The following is a 21,946-nucleotide window of genomic DNA, read 5'->3' on the forward strand; positions in this document are numbered from 1 at the left end:
CAAGTGTCTGAATGTACCATTGCTTATGTTCATTCTTTTACTTAAAATGCCCTTTTCTTTTCTCAGTTTGTAGAACTGTTTCAGGACCCAGTCTAAAAGCTACCTTCAGCCCCAATTAATTGTAATCTCTCCCTTGACTGAAATCCGTTAGTACTTCTCATCCCCCATTTATTCATTGAATAAACACTTATAAGGGTTTGTGATGTGGCAGGCACTATTACAGGAGATGGAGCTTTGACAGTGAACAAAATGTGTCAGTGTGGAGATTACATATGCAAACTTTATATCTTGTTATGGTTAATTGTGAACATTTCTTTCCACTTCCAGGTTTTTATGTTGTTTGATGGCAAAGGCTATATCTTATTTAGGACTGTATCTCATTCAGTGCTAGATGTTGAGTTTATTTCTCTTGAATCAAATAAAGAAATAGACATGGAGGAAGATAAAATTTTCCACTGAATAAGCTATTTGCTTCCCTGGTAGCCCAGACGGTAAGGAGTCTGCCTACAATGCAGGAGACCCAGGTTTGATCCCTGGGTCAGGAAGATCCCTGGAGGAGGAAGTGACAACCCACTCCAGTATTCTTGCCTGGAAAACCACATGGACGGAGGAGCCTGGCAGGCAAAACCCTATGGTGTCACAAAGAGTCAGACACAACTGAGACACTAACACTCACACAGTAAGCTGTTTGCAGGAACTGAGGACAGTTGTGTGACAAATTGCAAGCAACCAAAGATGGCATTTTATGGCTAATGGTTCTAAGTTCTGCACTTGGGTTCTATAGCTCACTATATTTGGAAAAGCCTAAGTGGTCACCATCAAGTAAGATATACCGTATGATTTAGTTGCCAAAGAAGCCAATTTTGATTTCCACCACATTAATGAAAGCATAATTTGTACAGTAAGAATTTTATTTAAGAAGTCTATTTTATTTACCCTCATGTTGTGTGAGGGTTTTAGATAGAAAATTCAGAGGGGTGCATAGGGGAAGGTGTGAGTCAGGGATCACACAGTGGTGTCACTTTGGAATGGTAAAAGAAACTGGGACCGTTAAGCCTGAAGATAAAAGATTAGAGAGGAAAAAGAGAGCTGTGTTCAAACATGAGCACGATTGTCACATGGAAGAGAGCTTGTAACTGTTCAGAGTGTTCTCAAGGGGGAAGATATGTGACCTATAGAAGGACATGGGAAGACGGATGAAGACTTAACGAAGACCTAGTCCAAGAATGATTGAGTACATTTCCTTGGAAGGAAGTGAGCTTCTTAAATTATGGCAGTTAGCAACTTTCCTGGGTTGCTTTAGAAAAATGGAACACTTTACTAGGATGAAGTAGAGAGTTTAAAATGAAGAGCTCGAGTGCCGTCAGCTACCTTGAAGTCTTTGATGGGATAGCCCAAGAGATGACAGTATTTCAGACTGCAGTCTCCTTTATTTTTCTACATTTGTGTACCATCGGGACTTGAATATGACCTGAGAATCTGAATCCTTTGTTTCCCGTTTTCAAAATTTTCATTTATGCTCTGTGTAATCTTTCTGTGTCATCTTAAATAGTTTAACTTTTCTGGGCTTGGTTCTTTAGTTGTAAAGTGTCTGAATGTGATCTGTTGGGCTTTGCCAAACTTTAGCAAGTATGTGTTCAGAAGAATCTTGGGGACTTGCAAGATTTTATGTCTTCTTTGAGTCAAAGAATGAAATGTTTGTTCTGGATGTGATTTTGAAAGTTCCACTTAAAGACCATTTTGCTGAGTTCATTTAAACCCTCTCTCCTTAGTGAGTGCTTATTGGCACACGTGTGAGGAGTCTCTTTGGTCTCTCATGATTGTTAAAGATGATTAGTTTTATTATAGTGCCATGTCGACATACCTCTCAGTCTTTTGTGGCCTCAGGTATGTGTCAGTTCCCTTCTTTGTGTATCAGAACCCAAAATGTGGTTCATTTTGTCTCTCGAAATTAGGTATTCCTTCTTAGTGAAATATGAATTATTGATGACCCTTTTTGCTTCAGGAAGCACAGATCAATACAGTAGTTGGAAGAGTTGGAATTTATATCAATTAAGAAGATTTTTGAAAGCATACATTTAATTCTCTACAGGGCGAAGTAAATGCATAAAGTTAAAATGTGAACCCTGCCTACAAGCTTAGATTTTGGCCAGGGAAGATAATTATTCCATGACATACATTATTCATGTCACTTCTTTTTCCTATTCGGAGTTCCAGATAGTTCACTTTTGTAGCCTTAACACATTTTACAGTCATAGGAGCTGTTCTTCATACATTAGCATTAGTATTACTGACCCTTTGTCAAGAAAGTAGGTGCTTTGAGTGGTGGTATTTTACAGGAGTGTCTCCATTATATGCTAGAAAAGAAGATGGGGTAGATGTTATGAACCTGGTTTTGTAAAGGAGCGCTGGTGATGCTCTGGGAAGTAGACACGAGCTCTGTCATCAGACCATCAGCCTGCTGAGCAGTGTCGTAAATTTTCTATTATTGTGGAATTTGTGGGGGATGGAGGGTTGATTTTGGCTTCCTATGGTTGTTATTTCAAATAATTCAAAATAAATAGAAAAGTGTGAAGCTAAATAGAAAAGCATATTATTGGATTGTCACCTCTGCCAAATCTGCCCTCCTTGATACGATAGGGTCTCTGGTGGATAGATATAACCTAAATTTCTTTTTTACTTAGTTATCTTTGGCTGGCTGGACCTTCACTTGCTGTGTGGGCTTTCCTCTAGTTGTGGTGGCTACTCTCTAGTTGCAGGGCATCAGCTTCTCATTGCAGGGGCTTCTCTGTTTGTGGAGCATAGACTCTAGCGACACGGGTCTCAGTAGTTGCAGCTCCCAGGCTCTAGGGCACAGGCTCAATAGTTGTGGCAGGCTTAGTTGCTCTGTGGCATATGGGATTTTCCCGGATCATGGATTGAACCCCTGTCTCCTGCATTGGCAGGTGGATTCTCTACCACTGAGCCACCAGGGAAGCCCCCCAGCCCGCCGTTTTCTTTCTTTCTTTTTTTTTTTTTTTTTAAGAATAGACAACCTGCAGCTTTGATCAAAATACTGGAGAAACTTTTAAAACCACACCGTAGTTGTCTTTTTCTTCAGACGTCTTAGATTTGTTCATGTTTGTCTCTATGCATACAGATATAGAGCATAATCTTACCCTTCTGTGCTAGTTTTTGTCCACAGTACTTAGCTGCCACTTCTCTTTGGGTTTTATGGTTAAATCCATGAAAACAACTGAAAGTGATTCAGATGTAATTAACCTGGGAGAAGGAACCTTAAAGTGATAGAAACTAGATGTTATTAACTTTATTATTGCCTATGTTAATATAATCAAACTTCAGCTTATGCTTTTATGGTGGAAAATCATATGATATAATTGAACTAATTAAAAAAATTAAATTTCCAGGGATGTTCTGATTTCTATAACATTGGGGCCAACTGACTGTGGGCATCATTTTGTCATCATCTCAATTGTCTCAGAATTGTATATCTCCTTTTTCTGTTTTTTCAATGCTGAACACCATGTCTGACTTGTAGAGGGTACTCAATAAGAATTAATAAAAGAGAGTTACTCTCAAGCAAAAAGTCACTGAGTAGCTATGAGATTCTGAATCATCAAGAAATATTCAGTTTTGTTTTACATACTGCATTTCCTAAGGCAGGAAAGGGGACCACAACGCCATAGACATTTACCCAGAGTTAATGTTGCCAGAGGTTTCTTGTAGAAACAGACAAATTAATAATTGCTATAAGCTGCCTTCTCAAAGGTTCCAGTTAGGAGATGTTTCCATCTTCATTCATTCTGTGTTTCCTTCTGTCTGAATATCGGCTGTGCTGACCTGGGTGCTTGCTGTCATTTTTATGATGTGGAGCAGATGATTGACAGGATGTGTGTGAAAGTACAAGATCATCTCAACTCCTTACGAAGCTGTGAGGGAGATGCCGTCCAGGAAGATTTAAAATCAGCAGAAAGACTCATGCAGGATGCCAAGAACTCTAAAACGGTGAGTTTCACTTCTGGCTACATGAGAGTCTTCTGTAATGAAAAAGACTTTTAAACTTCAGTTTTAGAAGCTACTTCTAACTTGCTTTACCTTTCTACTCAGTTTTAAGGTTACTAACAAGTGGCAAAGTGAGCTGAGTTAACCTTCGCCTCCTTTCTGTACCCCCATGCTACTACTACTACTACTAAGTCGCTTCAGTCGTGTCCGACTCTGTGCGACCCCATAGACGGCAGCCCACCAGGCTCCCCTGTCCCTGGGATTCTCCAGGCAAGAACACTGGAGTGGGTTGCCATTGCCTTCTCCAACCCCCATGCTAGTTACTAATAATCAAAATACAGTCGTCCCTCGGAATCTGCGGGGGATTGCTGCCAGGACCTCTTGCAGATACCAAAATCTGTGGATGCTCAAGTCCTTTATATGTAAAATGGCGTAGCCCACATGGGCCTCTGTATCCAGGGGTTTTATAGCCTCTGATACAGACGGCCGGCTGTATAGAATTTACAGCAGGGGGCGCTGTGACTCACAAACGGTGTAATCAAGTCCTGGGTAACCTCAGGAAGGTGGCAGGAGTTTCAATGAGTAACAACTCCTTGGCAGTATACTGCCAAGCTGATAGCATGAAACTCCCTTCTGTCACTTGTAGAAGGAAGCTTCTCTCAACTTAGAATTTTTTCCCCAACTGTGACTTCATAGAGAAAGGATTAACTGGGAATCAGAAAGCCTGGGATCTGGTCCAGGCTCTTCTATTTGAACCACACAATCATTGAATTTTATGAGTAGGAAGAAAACTGTGGATTAGTCCGATGCTCTCGCACCCCACATGAAGACATTAAGGCACAAACAGGCAGGGTAGTATTCCTTTGCTCTCAAAGCTGGACCTGTTTTGATCTGTGTAAAGAGTCTTACATCAAGACTATCTTAGATTATCCCTTGTATTTCTTCACCCTTTTTACTAACTCTGCAATGACTTTGGTGCTTATTTAAATCATTATTTAATTATGGAGAGGTTACTTTTATTTTTCTTACAGCTCTTACCAAATTTATACCATGTTGGTGGTGTATCTTGGGCGGGAGCCAGTGGTTTGTTATCCAGTCCAATTCAGGAGACCCTGGAATCAATGGCCGGAGAAGTTACAAGAGTTGTTGATGAACAACTCAAGGTTTGTGATTTCTGTTATTTTGCAAAGTGACATTGTTATGCCTTAAGTGTGCATGATGGCATTTTGTACCGTGCTACCCTGTATTTTATAGATGTATGTGTAGTAAAGTTGAATACTGTGTCTTTTCCAGCTTCATTTATAATTTTCGGAATAACTTTTTTGCATATAAGATCAAGTAAAACCTGTCACATTCAATTTTGTTTTTGATGGTAAATCTCTAACTGTATTTCACATATGCCAGGTTGCCACTGATAGAAGAATGATTGATTTCTGCTTAGAAAGAGAAGTCTGATTCGTGAAAAAATATCTTCTTGTTGTTACGTTTGATTTAGAGACTGGGAGAGATGACAGGTGCTCTGCTTATAGCACCAAATTGCTGCTTGTATGGAAAGGTTACCACTAGGTAACTAGATAATAATCTTTGCAAAGAGCTGCTTGAAAGATTAGGAAAGGGATTTAGAATGAATAACAAGGCACCGGAAGTAGCAGAGACTGGTCTAGAGGCTCAGAGACTGAAAAAACAGCCGCTGAAATGTAAGTGGAGAGAGTAATGTAAGGCCAGTTTTTTCTTAAGGGAACTTCAAGAAACAGCTAGGGCAGCAACATTTCATTTTCAAAAAGTTTCATCATTTCCAACCTGCCTGTTCAAGGATGCCATAAAAAGACCTTGTCTAAATTTCTGTGTTTATTTTGTCCATTTTCTTCTGAGAACACAATTGCTATAACTCGGATTTGATATGCAACTTAATCATAACTTTGCAACATGCTAATTACTCCGTTTATAAATTAAATTAGCACAGGTGAGAATGTTGTGGATTACTTAGGCATTTAAGTCCCTGTCTTTCTGTGCGCATAATGCAGAGAGACTCTTGAGTGTTATTTTTCTTTGACGGTGGTTATTGTGAATACATTCTGAGCAAAGACAAAGGGGTAGAAAAACAACTGGTTGGATGGTACAGAGTTCTAGCAGGTCAGTTGTTACTTAATAGCACTCGTTTTATCCTCCATGAAGGATCAGATATGTTAAAAGGATACTTTCTTACACATTTAAAATAAAGTCATCTCTGTTGCTTAGTTGCTTCTGACTGTAAAATATGAACTACTCATTGTGAAACATTTAAAGAATAAAAATCACTGGAAATCCCAGAGATAGCATCATTCTTAATATTTTGGTGACTTTCCAAACATTCTCTGTCTATACACAGTTTTACATATATGTGATCATGCTATACCTACTTTATTAATATTTGGTACAATATCAGGAAGACACTTCCAGATCAGTGAGTACCCACCATTTTAGCGGCTGCGTGGTGTCTCATTGCAGAGACGTATCAGTGCCCTGGGAAAGCGGCAAACCTCCTCTGTGTCTTTCCCTTCATGCAGAACCCCTCACATTTTTGACACCTCTGGTCACCAGATGTGTGGGTATTTTCCCCAACCCAGCCGGGTGTCCTACTGTTTAACTCCATTCAGACACTATCTGCCTAGAGATCCGACTGGTTAAGGGCTCAGACCCTCAAGACTGCCCCCGCCCCACTTCAGATGCCAACTGGGAGTCCAGGTTGCCACTGAACTCCTGACCAATCGGCGATAAATCCGAGGTCCTTGTAACCTCACCTCCAGGTCCATTAACTTGCTAGAGTGGCTCCCAGAACTCAGGGACACACCTGTTTATGTTTACCAGTTTATTAAAGGATATGATAGAAGATATAGATGAACAGCCAGATGGAAGAAATGCTCAGGGTTAGGTATGTAGGAAAGGACTTGGGGCTTTCGTGCTGTCTTGGGGCGCACCACTGTCCCAGCACCTCCATGTGTTCACCAACACAGAAGCTCTGAACCCATACTCTTAGGGAAGTTTCATCATGCAGGCATGGTCTGTCATTAACTCTATTTTTAGCCCTACTCAGAAGGGAGGGTGGGACTGAAAATTCCAAGCTTCTAATCATAACTTGGCCTTTCCAGTAACCAGTCCTCATCCAGGAGCTACCCAGAGTTACCCCAATAGAACAAAAGACATCCCATCACCCGGGGAATTCCAGTGGTGTCAGGAGCCAGGATCAGAGTGCCAATATTAGAACAAAATATTGTTAGTGTTCTTATACTAGTGTTATAGTTCTTATCCCCTAGTATTCTTATCACTTAGGAAATTACTAGAGTTTCAGGAGCTCTGTGCCAGGAACTGGGGGTAGAGACTAATATATGTTTTCTATTATCTCACAGCAAACATAATTTATTTTCTAATTTCTAATTAATCCTATTAGAATAGATTCGTATAGTTGATCCATTCCTAGGTCAAATGGTACACACGTTTTATACAGTTGTGTATATTCACAAACTGTTCTCCACTAGTGTACCCAACTGCTTGTTTTGTCACACGTCACCACTTCTAAGTGTGTTAACCTTTTAATATTTGTAATGGGGTAAAAAATATCATTTTGTCTTTTGGATTTCTTTAATAACCAGTAATACAGAAAATAATTTTATTATCCATTTGTATTTCTTGTTTTGTAAATTACATATTTGTATCTATTGCCTAATTTTTTCCTTTAAAGTACTGGTAAGAACTCCTTATATGCTAAGAATGGGCTGGCATTTCAATCAGCATGAATCACAGCGACTGAAAGTTTCCCATCAAATGGCTTCTAAGGGGCACTAGTTTCAATTGGTCTAAGCCACGAGTTATCCCTTGAAACCTGGGCACATTTCCTTCCCAGTGCACTGAATGGTTGGAATTGACTTGCCAGTCGTTCTTGGGAGGGAGTAGAAGGCAGAGGTCTAAACTAAAAGGCATTTGAATTTTTAAAAGCCTGAAATAATAACATTTTTAAGACTCAAAATGTTTTTCTGTGAATAGACATTCCCCACATTTCTCGAGGCTGACCTTTCTGACCCCTTGTCATTGTCTCCAGTGTTTCCGCTCATCACAGCTTCCTTATTTGAATGTCATTGCCGCCTTTTCTCATTCTCAACTATCCCTGAGGTCCCAGGCTCCCAAATGCCCTGCTTTTTCTCTTCCCCACTCCCTTGTTTTCTTTAGTTTCAGTCGTTTTGAGTTGCAAGTTCCCTTCCCTTCAGGGACTTCTGGCATAAATGGAAGCAAATCCTCATCACAGCATCTCAATTAAATGTTACTCATTAATTTCCTTTTCACTGAGTTCACATTCAATTTGTGATACTTTCAACAGACTGTAGGCAGTGGTTTCTTTTTTTTCCTTTCAGTTTACCTGACAAGTGAACATCATTTTACAAATAAATAATCCCCATTTGTCTATTGATAAAGCTTTCTAGCACCTTGATTTTCTTAAAACTATGTAGGGAAAATGCATTTTTACTACAATCAATATTCAGTTTCTTAAACGACTATATTCTTATTTCACTAGTAGTACAATATCTTATTTGGTTAAAAAAAAATCCTTCCTCTGTTTCTGAAATTGAGTAAAATGTTATACTAGCAAAAGCTAAAGTGAATGGATTATTTTGTAAAAGTATGTTTTTACTGTAGTGAATTAAAAAAAAAAATGGGACTAGCAGGTTTGTGACCTGGGTTTGCTACTAGCTGTTTGTTCCAAGCTCGTTGGCACTGAGCTTCCTTGTGCAAGACTGTTTTGGTGTCAACATAATTAGGGAGATTTTATCCTTAATATTCGCTCATCCTGTGTCTTGCCATTCCCTTCTCCAGGGGATCTTCCCAACCCAGGGATCCAACCCGGGTCTCCCACACTGCAGCAGATTCTTTACCTTCTGAGCCAGCAGGGAAGCCCTGTATCGTGGCCAGTGGTACACATTTTGAATTCTGAATGAGAATAATTTCAAATTTTGAGCCATCTTTCAGAAAAGAATATTAGTTCAGAAAAGCCAAAGAAAGGACCGGAAGAGCCAACTTTCTTAGCAAACTTCCTGGAGGAGAAAAAAGGCAGGAAGTGGGGAGAAAGTCCTTCTTTGAAAACAGGTGATATTTTCTCTGAACTGGTCTCTTTTAGGTATTTTTAAATGACAGCTCTCCTCCTGCCCCCCCCCCTTTGTTTTTGATCCTAACATTTATTCCTAGAGTAATCTTAGGTGAATAAATAGGATCTGAATGTTTTAACATAAGGAAACTTATTTTTCCCTTCTGGACTTAACGTTTAGAATGCTTGTTTTGGCCTTGAAAATTCTTCATTTCCCCCAGGGTTTCAACTGTGAAATACTTCCCTGGTAAATATCAGGTTTACTGAGGAAATGAGGCCTGAGGGGCGTAGGTTGCACTTTGGCAAGTACTAACTCAGTTTGCTGGGAGAGGTCTCTGAGTTTTCTTCTTTTCCTACAGTTTATATTTTTCCAATGCAAAAGAAAGAGATTCTAGAGCACTTTAGTGTGGAAGCTGTATTTGCTTGTAATGAATGACAGCTAGTCCTTTGCTCACTGCAAGAATATCTGAGTGTAACTGCCATGTAAAGGATATTAACCCAGTTTATTTTACAGACATTCTTGAGGGTTTCTAAGTACCATTAATTGTTTTCACAGTTAAGAAATATAGACCCTCATCTTGGGATGATACCGGCAAAATAAAATCTTGTGGTTGCATTTCAAATACAGGGTCTGCTCATTGAAGTTGTCTGAAGGGAGTACACATTGACTAACAAAATAGAGAATATGTAAGAAAAGTTAAGAAATGTGGAGAAAGTGAGAAAATTTAACATAAGCCTGCATTAGATTTCCACGAGGAAAGAAAAGATAAAGCCATGGGTATTGAAGAATATAGTTTGGTGTGCAGAGGGCCACAGGACTTGAAAGGAGGTGCTGTTTAAGCACCTAAGCTGGGGGTTGGACACAAAGAAGTGGTCAGTGGCTGCATTACAAGTTTGTCCTGTGATCCTCCCCTCTTGCCTCTTCTTAAAGCTTTCTATTTGCTTATTTGGCAGTGTTGAGTCTCAATTGCAGCACACGAGATCTTTGAGTCAGGCCGGATCTTGCATTGCGGTGCACAGACTTTCTAGCTGCGACACTCGGGTTCGCTTGTTGCAGCCTGTGGGCTCCAGAGCACGTGGGCTTTAGTAGCTGCAGCTCGTGGCTCTCTAGTTGTGGCACCTGGGCTTAGTCGCTCTGTGGCATGTGGTATCTTAGTTCCCTGACCAGGGATTGAACCCAGGTCTCCTGCAGTGCAAGGCAGATACTTAATCACTGAGCTACTAGGGAAGTCCCTCTTTCTCCCCTTTCTACTAGCTTGTCACCAGAAAGTCCACCATGCCTGCCTTTAGGTACCATTGACTCAAGGGAGCAGAGGATGAAAATTGTAGGTAACAGAGAGGAAGGGACACTCCTGTGGGTAGTGGGCAGGGCATTGGGAAAGGGTGGTTGGAGTAGGACACAAAAGGCTTGAGTCCCCACATCACTTGTTCCTTGAGCAAGTCTCCTCCGAACCCTGATTTTCTTGTCAATAAAATGAGTTTGCTAAAATCTGCCCTTGCCGCACACAGGATTATTATGTGAATCAAAGGAAATCATGGTTGAAATTACTCTGGAGAGCACAAAGTGCTGCATTATATTGCTGGCCAATGTGGGACTAGAGCTGGTGGTAGGAAACTAACTGCAAAATATCTGTCGAGCTGGACGCCCAGGACAAGATGAAATTCCTCTCTGTAGGGTCAAAGTTATGTGACGGTTGATTTGTAGGGCAGAAAGAGACCTTGGAAATAATTTTGAAGGTGAGAAAGCAGAGATCAACAAAGATTATTCACTTAATGCTACTCCCTCAATATTCCATAGAAATTTCATGTCAAGATCTACATTGGAAGCCAGGCTTCTTCTCTGGAGTTCATTCCAACTGAATAGCATCATTATGCAGGGGGACCTTTCAGAGAGTCATGGTTGTGTTAATGAACATGATAGAAGGCAAACAGCATATTGATACCAGTGGTGGTTCTTATCAGGAGTGCGGGATTCCATCTGGAACAGAATGTATTAATTTTAATGCCAGTGATGAAAATGATTTGTCTTAAACTGACTCATTTGGCATCACTTGTAGCTGTCTTGGAATAATGTAGTAAGTCACTGATTAGTCAGAGTTCCAACAGGGACAGAGCACTGTCAGCATACAAGTGGCTTTTGGAAATTTCTCAAGTGGCTGCCACCCACCTCTCCTCTCCTGCTTTTCATGATGTCTCTACAAACATCCTGCTGTTCTCCTGCTCATCGTATGGTGTCATGAGAGATGTTACTGTTGGGATTGTGCTCTGCACGTGAATATATGCGCAGAGAGACTCGGCTTTCCATAATGATGCTCCATTAGTCCCATTCATGCTGGAATAGTAATGGGATCAAGCTTAACTTTCAAAACCAAGATCTCATCATGAAGATTAGCATCTCTGAAAACAGATTAATAGCATTATCTGTGATACACTGAACTTCTTTTGTATGCTAGACATATTGATCCCTTTACATATGTAATATCATTTAATCCTCAAAAATCCTATGAGATGAGAACTTTTTTCTTTGCCATTTTATAGTTGAGTAGAGTAAAACTGAGAAATCAGTAACTTGGTCCAGTGTCCCTCAGCTAGGATTCAAATTTAGGACTGATGCTAACTCGTGTGCCCTTTCCATACTCACCAGCCATTTTATCCATCTCAAGCAAATTGTTTCATTTCCCTTAGCTCACATTCTTCAGCTATAAAATGGTGATCACATGAATGGCTTCTCTATGAATCTTCACAGGTGTTAGAAGGATAAAATGTGCAGAAACATTTTAAAAACTCTGAAGTGGTATTTAAGTAGGTTTTTAAGTGTAATAATTACTAATGTGTATAAAGTGTTCATGAATATTTTTGTTTATTATTTATTCATTTTTTGATCTTGCAGCAATTATAATTTTACCTAACACTGAAGCTTTTCTTTTAAAAGAGGAAAACTAGCAGTATTTAGAGTGGTTTGCTACTACTGCTCTTTTGATAGAGCTATTAAATGATTCGCCCTGATTTGAGGTTTCTGTGATTTGTGAAATTGCAGAGGAGTTCAAACTTGATATCTTTTCCAGGGGCATCTGTAACTTTGTTTGCTAATACCCAGGAGGACAGTCTGGTGTGGGCTGACTTGGTGTGTATGTGTCTTTCTAAATCTTAATTGTGAATGCCTCTGCGTTAAGTAAAGCTAGCACACTATCACATTTCAGATGCCAGAAGCCTGGGCGGATCTGCCAAGTGTCTGATTTAAAGTGATTGCCTGAGATCAATGATCACCCGGCAGTCACAAGTCACCCTGGGACAGCTCCGAATCCCCAGTCTCACCCTGGGACTCTCTTGTGTCCCTGCCCTCCGAGAGCTCGGTGTCATATATATAGCCACCTTTCAGTTTTACGGCGGGCGCCTCTGGGTCTGTGTCCTCATCTCTCTCTCTCCGCTTTATGCTGCATTGCAGGCGTTGCTTGAGTCCATGGTTGACGCTGCCGAGAATCTTTGCCCCAATGTGATGAGAAAAGCCCACATTCGACAAGACTTGATTCATGCCAGCACTGAAAAGATTTCCATCCCACGTACCTTTGTTAAAAATGTCCTGTTGGAGCAGTCTGGAATTGATATCCTTAACAAAATTAGGTAGGTTTATAATGTTCATAAACCGAGGCGCTGCAGTGTCTGTGAATGCCATTGAGGCAGCTGTGAAGGGTGTCATTGTTGGCTTTATTCATACAGAATGTATGTAGGCGTGTCTAAGAGGCAGTGACTGTATATAGAGATAGCCATGCATAAATGTGAGGTTTTATACATTTCCAAAATTAGGTGACTGCAGCTATGCCTGCCTTACTGAGGAAAATAAAGTTACCTACCCTTTTTTAAGAGTTTTATTTTTTTAAGAGAGGGGTGCATGTTTGTAAGTCTTTTATTTTTTTTTTTCCTGCTTCTGAAGCTTATCTTTCACCTTGATAAATCTAACTTTTGAAGACAGAGATCAGTTTGCTTTCTGCCACCATAATATTATAAATCATGCACAGCCCATAAATAAGCAAAGAGCCCCACTATGACGTCACCATGTTTTCTTTTGGTGGGTCTGTGATACTACGCATGTGCTAATGGTGCTCTGGAGTGTTTACATAGATTCCTGGTTGATAAAATTTGAAAAACATGCCAAGGTATAAACATTTAGAAGGTGTGATCGCCAGCAAACTTTCCTGGATTTTTATATAAGAACAGTGAGATGACCACCAGTATTACATTATACAGCTCAGGAAATTCTCATTATATTTTCTAGTTGGAAAATCAGAATGTGAATGCATTCGAAAGCATTTAAAATTTCCCGTTTTAATCATGTCCAAATCTTGATTTGAATAATTAGATATAGCAAAAATAACAGCTTCTACGTGGAGAATTGAGAGTGGTGGTGTTATGTAATATAGCTCGGTGACAGCTGGCAAGAAAAATGAGAGGTAAAAACAGAATATGCAAAAAAAAAAAAAATGTCATCACGAAGTAGATGTTGAAGGCTGCTAACCTTAAAGCTAGACTGTAGACTTTTGAGGGTTTTGGAATTCTGCAGTAACTAGACAGTCTCAGGGCTAAGATGCAGCTGTAGGGGGGGTGTGTGTGTGTCTTTTAAACAAAGACCCTAATGCCTATTCAACTGAATTGTAAGAGTTGGAATGACTTGAGAAATTAAGGCTTTCAGAGGGTTTATAGACTCCATTGATGAGTGATTTTATGAACTCTAGCCCAAGTATGCTTACGTATTTCTGTAACCTCTAGTTTCAGAGTTTTTATTGGAGCTCTTTGAATGTTGAGAATAAAAAGCTGTTGACCACCGTTTTTTCATAATAGTGGATTGAACTACCAATACATCATATTCAGCATTTCCTGGACTCCAGATTCTGTCGAATATGCTCATTTCCCTTGAAAAATGGGCAAATTCTAAAAGTTGAATAGCAGTACAGAGCTCCTCACTTCGGTGAATCAGTTGTATGTCCACCAAGTCCTTGCTTGGCGTTTTATACTGCTTCACGCTGAGCTGTGATAGAACATGTGCACATTCAGACTAAGTTGCATCATTTCCTTTTAAACATTTTACAAACTGGAAATTCAGTCGAGAAAGAAGTAGAGCACCCAGCAGCAAAACAATAGAACGGTCCTGAAGCATTAAAAAATAATTGCTTATTTATTTATTTATTTATTTTTTTAATAATTGCTTTTTTAAAAAAAAAAACTATTTTAGGGGGTGGTGGGAGGGAGGGTCAAGAGGGAGGAGATATGTGCATGATTATGGCTGATTCACATTGCTGTACAGCTTAAACAACATTGTAAACCAGTTATCCTCCAATTAAAATCAAATTAAAATGTTTTCTTTTATATTGGAGTATATTTGATTAGGGGGCTTCCTGATAGCTCAGTTGGCAAAGAATCCACCTGCAATGCAGGAGACCCCGGTTCAATTTCTGGGTTGGGAATATCCGCTGGAGAAGGGATAGGCTACCCACTCCAGTATTCTTGGGCTTCCTTTGTGGCTCAGCTGGTAGAGAATCCGCCTGCAATGTGAGAGACCTCAGTTCGATCCCTGGGTTGGGAAGATCTCCTGGAGAAGGGAATGGCTACCCACTCCAGCATTCTGGCTTGGAGAACTCCATAGACTATACAGTCCATGGGGTCACAAAGAGTCAGACACAATAGTTGTGTTAGTTTGAGGTGTACAGCAAAGTGATTCAGTTATACATATACATGTATCTATTGTTTTCATTTTAAGAATTGTTTTTTGATGTTATAATTTGAAATAAATTATCCCTCCCGACGTCTGAGAGGCAGAGGGTAGGAAAGAGAGAGAAACTACTGACTATAGTCTTGGGAGGAAACAAAATTCCCAAATATGCCTAAAAGCATCAGAGGAAGTGCTTGTTAATATTGAATTCCCAGGCCTTCTGGAGGTTTGGGGTGGGACCGAGTTATCTGTATTTTTAATAAGCGACCTGGGTGAATCTTATCAGTGGATACCTCTGGAGAATAATAGGGTATTAGATAAACCAAATAGCTAGGGAGACCTTGGTTCAGAGACAGGAATGAAAGAAACATTCTTTTATCTTTAGCCCAGGACTGTTTTTAATTTTGGCATCAAAAAGTTGGTGCTTCCCTCCTGCTCTGCCATCAGAAATGTTTCTGAAGAGACATGCAATGAAAATTATCGCCTTTCAATTAGGAAGGTTTTCCCCTGTTACACAAATATACTTTCAACTTGTTTTAAGATTGCTGCTGCTACTGCTGCTAAGTTGCTTCAGTCGTGTCCGACTTTGTGCGACCCCGTCGATGGCAGCCCACCAGGCTCCCCTGTCCCTGGGATTCTCCAGGCAAGAACACTGGAGCGGGTGGTCATCTTATCTTGATAACTCTTTTCCTTGATGAAAAATTTTTAGTATTATTGACTTCAAAAGTAGAGTGAGATTATGTGACAGTGTTGAAACGTGGGTATGTAGCTCTCCAGCACATTTACTTTCAATGTATTTGTGCATTTATGCACATTGGTGCATGTGTGCCCAGGTAGGGTTATTTAGACTGAAGACACACGTGGAAGTTGAATTCTTGGGAATACCAAATAACTAAAATACTAGCCCTTGGATGGAAACCTCAGTGGCAGAGTTATTTATTAGTAGAAACTAGAAGCTGCTACTTCCTGTCTGGGCATCCTTTTAAGGTTAGGCAAGAGGCACTAAAACTAAACATTTTGATAACTTCTGTTCATAAAAGGCAAGGGAACAGTGAATTTGTAACTATTCAAAGTACAGTGGCAAGTCAAAGCAGAAGCATTTCAATAAGGTACCATTTGATTGGTTAAAAAGTTGTTTAAAAGGTGAGGGATATACATATGAAAGAAATAACCAAAGCTTCACAACCAGACTAGATTTTCTTAATTTACTCCAGCCCAAGTTTGTTTTCATTTTGTCAATGGATGAATTGTTCTCACTACATGGTACATATGGTTTCCATTAAGTTTGTCTTTATCCAGATGTTTTTCATTCCTACCATTAAATCTCGAATTTTGAAACTGCAGAGGCAGGTTGACATTGATAAAGAAAGGCTATTACCTGTGTGTTTATGGCAGTGTTTAAGGCTTATTTTTGGAAATCCTTAGCCCTGTTCACACAGTCTTGTATGCTATTTTCAAAGATAGAAACAGAATCACATTTGACCTTATCAACATAGCATCAAGGGTGGTGACTTTTTCCCTCTTGCACAAATTAAAATGCCACTCTGTGCTTTTGATTTTCACATAGTGAGGTGAAGTTGACAGTGGCCTCCTTCCTGTCTGATCGAATTGTGGATGAAATTCTGGATGCACTTTCACACTGCCATCACAAATTGGTGAGTGCTGTGGTCATTTGTACAGGACAGCCTGGTTCATTCTGTGGTGATGCAGGGCAGCCTCCAGCGTGGGAATGTGGTTGATTTTCTACATTTTATTCCTTTGTCGCTTTATGGGTTAAAATCCTAGTTTTCCTTCTTCGTCTTCATTGTTTCCAGCTGTTCTAGAGCGTGTTAGAATTTCTCCAGAGGGAAAATGGCAGGGCAAAGCAGAAGTGATAATATCCAGAATTGTTGTTCATGTATAATAAACACAGGTCAAAAACTTGATGGGAGATGATGCTGGGACTGAAGTCTAAAACTGAGAGCTTCGTTTTAAAGATTATAGTTGACCCTTGAACAACACTGGGAGCTAGGGGCAGAGACCCTCCCTGTAGTCAAAATTCCATGTATAACTTATAGTTGCCTCTCCACATCTGAGGATTCCACCAACCCGGATTGTATAGTATTACAGTATTTCTTATTGAAAAAAATTCTCACGTAAGTGGGTCTGCATGTGTCAAACCCGTGTTGTTCAGGGCTCACCTATATTTATCTGTACTTGTTCTCTGATATGATTATTTGATAACAGAATATTCTTAACATGGCAGAAATGAATTGTCCAAAGAGGGAAAGAATTAAATGGACATATTCTAGTGAATGATAACCATTGATGTCTAACTAGGCCTTTGGATATAACCAAGGTGAAAAAATAAAATTTTCTTCATCTAGAGACTGGTTCCACATTAAGGTGAAACTCAGTAGAAGTATTTCCGGTATCAGTGCATATGAAAAATGTATCAGAAACTTCCTGTTTCTCAAACTCTGAGGCACAGATGAAGGTTTTATAACTGGCTATGTTTTGTGTCTCAAAAATACTGGCGTTATGATACAGTAGAAATCTCCCAAATAAGTTATGACAGTGTTTTCTCCAGAGAAAAATTTCAAGTTAATTGTGTAGCCTGAAGATACTCAGTTTTATGGTGATGAATTGTTGAGTGATGGTGGAGAACACTGGAGCAGCAACAACTTCTGAGGGGAAGGCAGACAAAAGGGGTATTTTGAAAAATTCATTTGAGAAGAATATACGGCTCTTCTCTAAAATCTAAAAGATAAGATAGACATCTCTAGCTATTCAAAGTATTGCCTATGGACTGGAGCTGGCCCGCTAATGAAGGGTTACTAGTCCATAACAAGGTAAGTTCACAAACTAAGAGGAAGTGTGAAGAAACTTCTAGAGCAATTTGACATGGCAATAATATCCAAACACGTTATTTAAATTTTTTATTATCAAATGTTTTTTATTATCAATTTTTATCAATATATTGGCTTATGGCAAATTGGAAGTTTAAAACTGATTCATCACCCAGTGATTTTAAGAAGCTCTAGTCTGTAGTTCATGGCATGATAAAGAGCTATAACCTTGTCAAGAGATCACAATTCAAACTTTCTTTAATAAGCAAAACCAAAGTCAATAAAGCATCCTTTATAGAAATAGTTTGTTGATAACCATAGCTCTAGGGATGGCCTCAAAATGCCTACTTGAAGACGCAATACTAGATGTTGTATCAGTGTGGCTGCACATGGGAACTACACTGAATGTTTGAATTTTTTTCCCTGTTTTTGCTTTTGTCCTTTGAAGAAGTTGGTAACTCAGAGTATTGACATTTTCTTTTCATAAGCAAAAAAGAATTGTGTGAATGCACTAATGTTTTGAATTTCTTACTGTTGATTTGGATAGTAAGACAAGAGCTTAACTGCTAAGTGAAAGAAATAGTATCTTCAAAATGAAACACTACTTTCAAAGACAGTCCAATAACACTGTTTTCTCCAACTTAAGTTTAGAAATGTTCCCAAAGGTTCCATAGAGTTGTCAACTGGTTCTCATCTTTGCAGAGTTCCTGGTGATGAATCAGCTCAGCACTCGAGCTTATTAATTTCAGCCCAGTTTGTCTCATCTATTACCACTTTTTTAGGTTTATCTAAAGCATAGCATTGGTAATTAATGTCACATAAAATATAATAATTATTACATGAAAACAAAGCTTATTAAAAGTTTGTTAGCAGTTTCTTTCCTTTTGGTCCTTTTACAATAGGGGAGGTTGGAATCATTTTATTTCTCCTCATTATGTACTTTTGAGCACTTGATGGATATAATTTTATGATTGTATTGAAGATTGAAAGTTGAAAAAAATCACACCAGTCTCCTACAAATGTTCATAGTATATCTTTTGGAAAACAAAAATATGTGCCTACTTGGTGCATATCTACATGAACATGGCAAAGATATATGAATTACCTTTCAAGTGAAGTCTCAAAAGATGTTTGGAAGGAGGTTTTGTCATTTCTTGTTTAAAATACTCCACCTTCCAGAGAAAGAGGATTAAAGAGGTAACTTAACTCCAGCATGAATTTATCGAGTTGCCATTAACCAGGTGTAGACATTATTCTTCACAGCGCCCTCTTATGGATGGTATCTTCTGGAATTCAGTTGGTTGTCTTGACTCTCTAGGCTGACCATTTCAGCAGACGTGGCAAGACCCTTCTTCTGCAAGATTCCTTGGAGATGGAGCTTGCTGAGGAGAAGCCGGTTAAACGCTCCATCATCACGGTGGAGGAGCTCACGGAGATAGAGCGTTTGGAAGATCTGGATACCTGTATGGTAAGACACAGCCTTTGGCCACACCATTATCTGCTTCATTGGATTTGCTACTGTCTTAAAAAAAAAAAAAAAACAACTCACCTTTACAAACCAGACCAAATAAAACTTCCCCGCAAAGACAATTCTTTCAAGAACTTGTTGCTGTACAGGGTCTCTCTACTAATGAAGCTGATAAAGCTTAAGCCTTCAGCTTCCCACGAAGGTCCTCTCACTTTATTTGTAATTTTGTAAAACTTTTCTTAAAGTGTACCCCTACCCACCCAACCACTCCCCCCACCTCCTCCTAAAAAAGAAAAATTGTAAAAATTGCAGTACACAGAAAAGTTGGATATCTGTCGCTGTAGCCATAGTGGGACAAAATTCCTAAATTAGGAGAAATCATTTATTTACCTTTTCAGAGTCATTTGTGACAGGAAAATAAATAAGCCTTCAACAAAAATGTGGGGAAGGACTTTTTCCCAAATAAAATATGTAGGGTGACTATCTCTTTGTTGGTCTTATAGGTTTTCTTTCTTTTTTTTTTTTTAATGTCCTGCTTCTTCCTGTTTTTTCGTTACATAATTTTGAGGTACACTCTTAGATCTGCATTTCCTGGTTAGTTCCTATTCTCTGTCATTGACTTATATATTTTAGAAGCTGGAATATGATGCATTTGCTCGGGGCATCCATCTGGCTGTAAAGCTAGAGTATTCAGTTTTATGATATCTCATTTTTCTGGGGACAGTTTGATGTCAGTTCTTATGTTATTGTAAAATTTGTGTTGTTAGTATATTTCTCATTTTACCATTCAAATAGTTGTATATACCTCTGTATTCAGCATTGTTTTCACTCTCCATATTTAGTGCTTTTATGTTTTGCTAAAATACTCATTTTTAGTAATTTCTTATAATCCAAGCAGGTGTTGGTGAGGCTAGGTTTGGTCTACTTATGTGCTCAAATGTTTCTACATCAGCTTCTGATTTTGGTAATTTTTCAACATAGCCATCGTAAAGGAATCACGTGGATGCTCAGTTGCTTCAGTCATGTCTGACTCTCTGTGGCCCCATGGACTGCAGTTCACCAGACTCTTCTCCTCTGTCCATGGGACCTTCCAGACAATAATTCTCGAGTGCGTTGCCATTTCCTTCTCTAGGGGATCTTCCCGACCCAGAGATTGAACCTGGCTCTTCTGCACTGACAGGCAAATTCTTTACCATTGAGCCACCTGGGCTTCCATATAAACTATTGTTATCATCTTTTAAAATCTGTGAATAAAATTGCTAAATGCCCTCCAGGTAAAACCTTATGATATACAAGGAGACTGGCAAAGAAAGCCTAAAATATATCTTAGTAACATTCTAGTATAACTAAAGATGATAAATAATTTTCCATTTAACTATATAAATATATAAATATATTTAGTCTATGTGGAGGGAATTACATCAAGTTTTTTAAAAGTTGCTTGTCTAGTATGTTATAAAATGTAAATTTAATAAGTATTTTAAATTTTGTTTACATTTTGAGGCAATAGACACTATGTTATCATAGGGTAATTATTCTAGAAAGCTCTTTGCCATTGTTTAGTCATGTCTGACTCTTTTGGAACACCATAGACTGCGGCCTGCCAGGCTTCTCTGTCCATGGGATTTCTCGGCTTAGTCTAACCCTAAAAGAAAAGGAGTAACAGGAAAATATTTGAATTAAAAATTAACTCTACATATCATGTTTCCAGCCAAAATTATCTGGTTCTGTGTAAGTTGGAAAGGGGTATAGGAAACATGAGTTAGTAAAATGTATTTTGTTGAGTTTAGAAGTTATGCGGTTTTGGATGATGAAGTATTGGTTAAGAAAGATTGGCTTAGCTCCTGTAAGGATGGTTTTAAATTGTATAAGTTTTGTTTTGGTTTGATTGACTAATTTGCTTTTGTAACTTGAAAGGAAAAGGAGTTGTTCTCCTTAAGTAAAGTGGGTGGGGGAATAGGATCACTTTTTAAAATTTAATTTTATTGAGATACAATTGATTTAACATTGTATTAGCTTTAGGCATACAATCTAATGATTCAATATATGTATATATTGTGGGATGATTATCACAAGTTTAGTTGACATCATCTCCATATATAGTTATGATTTTTTTCCTTGTGATGAGAACTTTTACAATCTATTCTGTTAGCAACTTTCAAATATGCAATTCAGTATTGTTCACCATAGTCACTATGCTCTACTTTATATCACCAGGACTTATAACTGGAAGTTTGTTTGTACTTTAAAAATAAAACCACCCCGGATGCATGACCACCATGAGGACCACAGGGCAAGGCATACCCAGCCCTCCTGAGTTGCTTTCATTTTCTAAGAACAGTCTGGTTGCCATGATACAGAAAGCGGCAGGAGTAGATAGAGATCTTTGTCCTTCACTCTAAGGATGATCCAAGTCAGAAGGATGGTATTTTCTTGATTCAGGTGGCTGGGAGGCAAGCAGGTAGGGCTATTCCTGACATAAACGCCTGTTGAATCCTAGGACCAGAAACAGGGCCTGTGGTGTGGAGTATCTTGTTGAGACAAGGCAGAGCTCTCTATAAAGATAACAGATACTTGGGCAGAATTTTTAAGCCATAAAAATAGCATTTTTTTCCAGTTCTAAAAATTATGTCTTTAATCATTGTTTTAACAAGGCTAATGAATTGGTAAGTAGCCAAAAAACAGAGCTAAGTTTGATGTTGTTTAATGAAAAAGAATATTTTTGTGTAGAAAGTGCAAGTCAATGGATTTTGTGCTGTAAAGATTTCCTTTCTGCTCTGAGCCTAACCTTTGGGTCTAAGCCACCCAAAGATACTCCTGTTTTCACAGTG

The 21,946-nt window shown here is 39.0% G+C and overlaps 1 protein-coding gene across 5 annotated transcripts in view; it reads left to right on the forward strand.

Annotated features, from left to right (window-relative positions):
• CARMIL1 (capping protein regulator and myosin 1 linker 1) overlaps window positions 1-21,946 on the forward strand; it is a 307,760-nt gene that overhangs the window by 242,266 nt on the left and 43,548 nt on the right. For all 5 annotated transcript variants that reach the window (XM_018038752.1, XM_018038753.1, XM_018038755.1 and 2 more), the window contains 5 exons: window positions 3,877-4,005; window positions 5,034-5,165; window positions 12,561-12,736; window positions 16,387-16,474; window positions 18,966-19,115. In XM_018038752.1, coding sequence (XP_017894241.1) covers window positions 3,877-4,005; window positions 5,034-5,165; window positions 12,561-12,736; window positions 16,387-16,474; window positions 18,966-19,115 — 675 coding nt within the window. The remainder of the gene's footprint in view (window positions 1-3,876; window positions 4,006-5,033; window positions 5,166-12,560; window positions 12,737-16,386; window positions 16,475-18,965; window positions 19,116-21,946) is intronic.

This window comes from Capra hircus, chromosome 23, assembly GCF_001704415.2.
Source record: "Capra hircus breed San Clemente chromosome 23, ASM170441v1, whole genome shotgun sequence".
Classification (NCBI taxonomy): Eukaryota; Metazoa; Chordata; class Mammalia; order Artiodactyla; family Bovidae; genus Capra; species Capra hircus.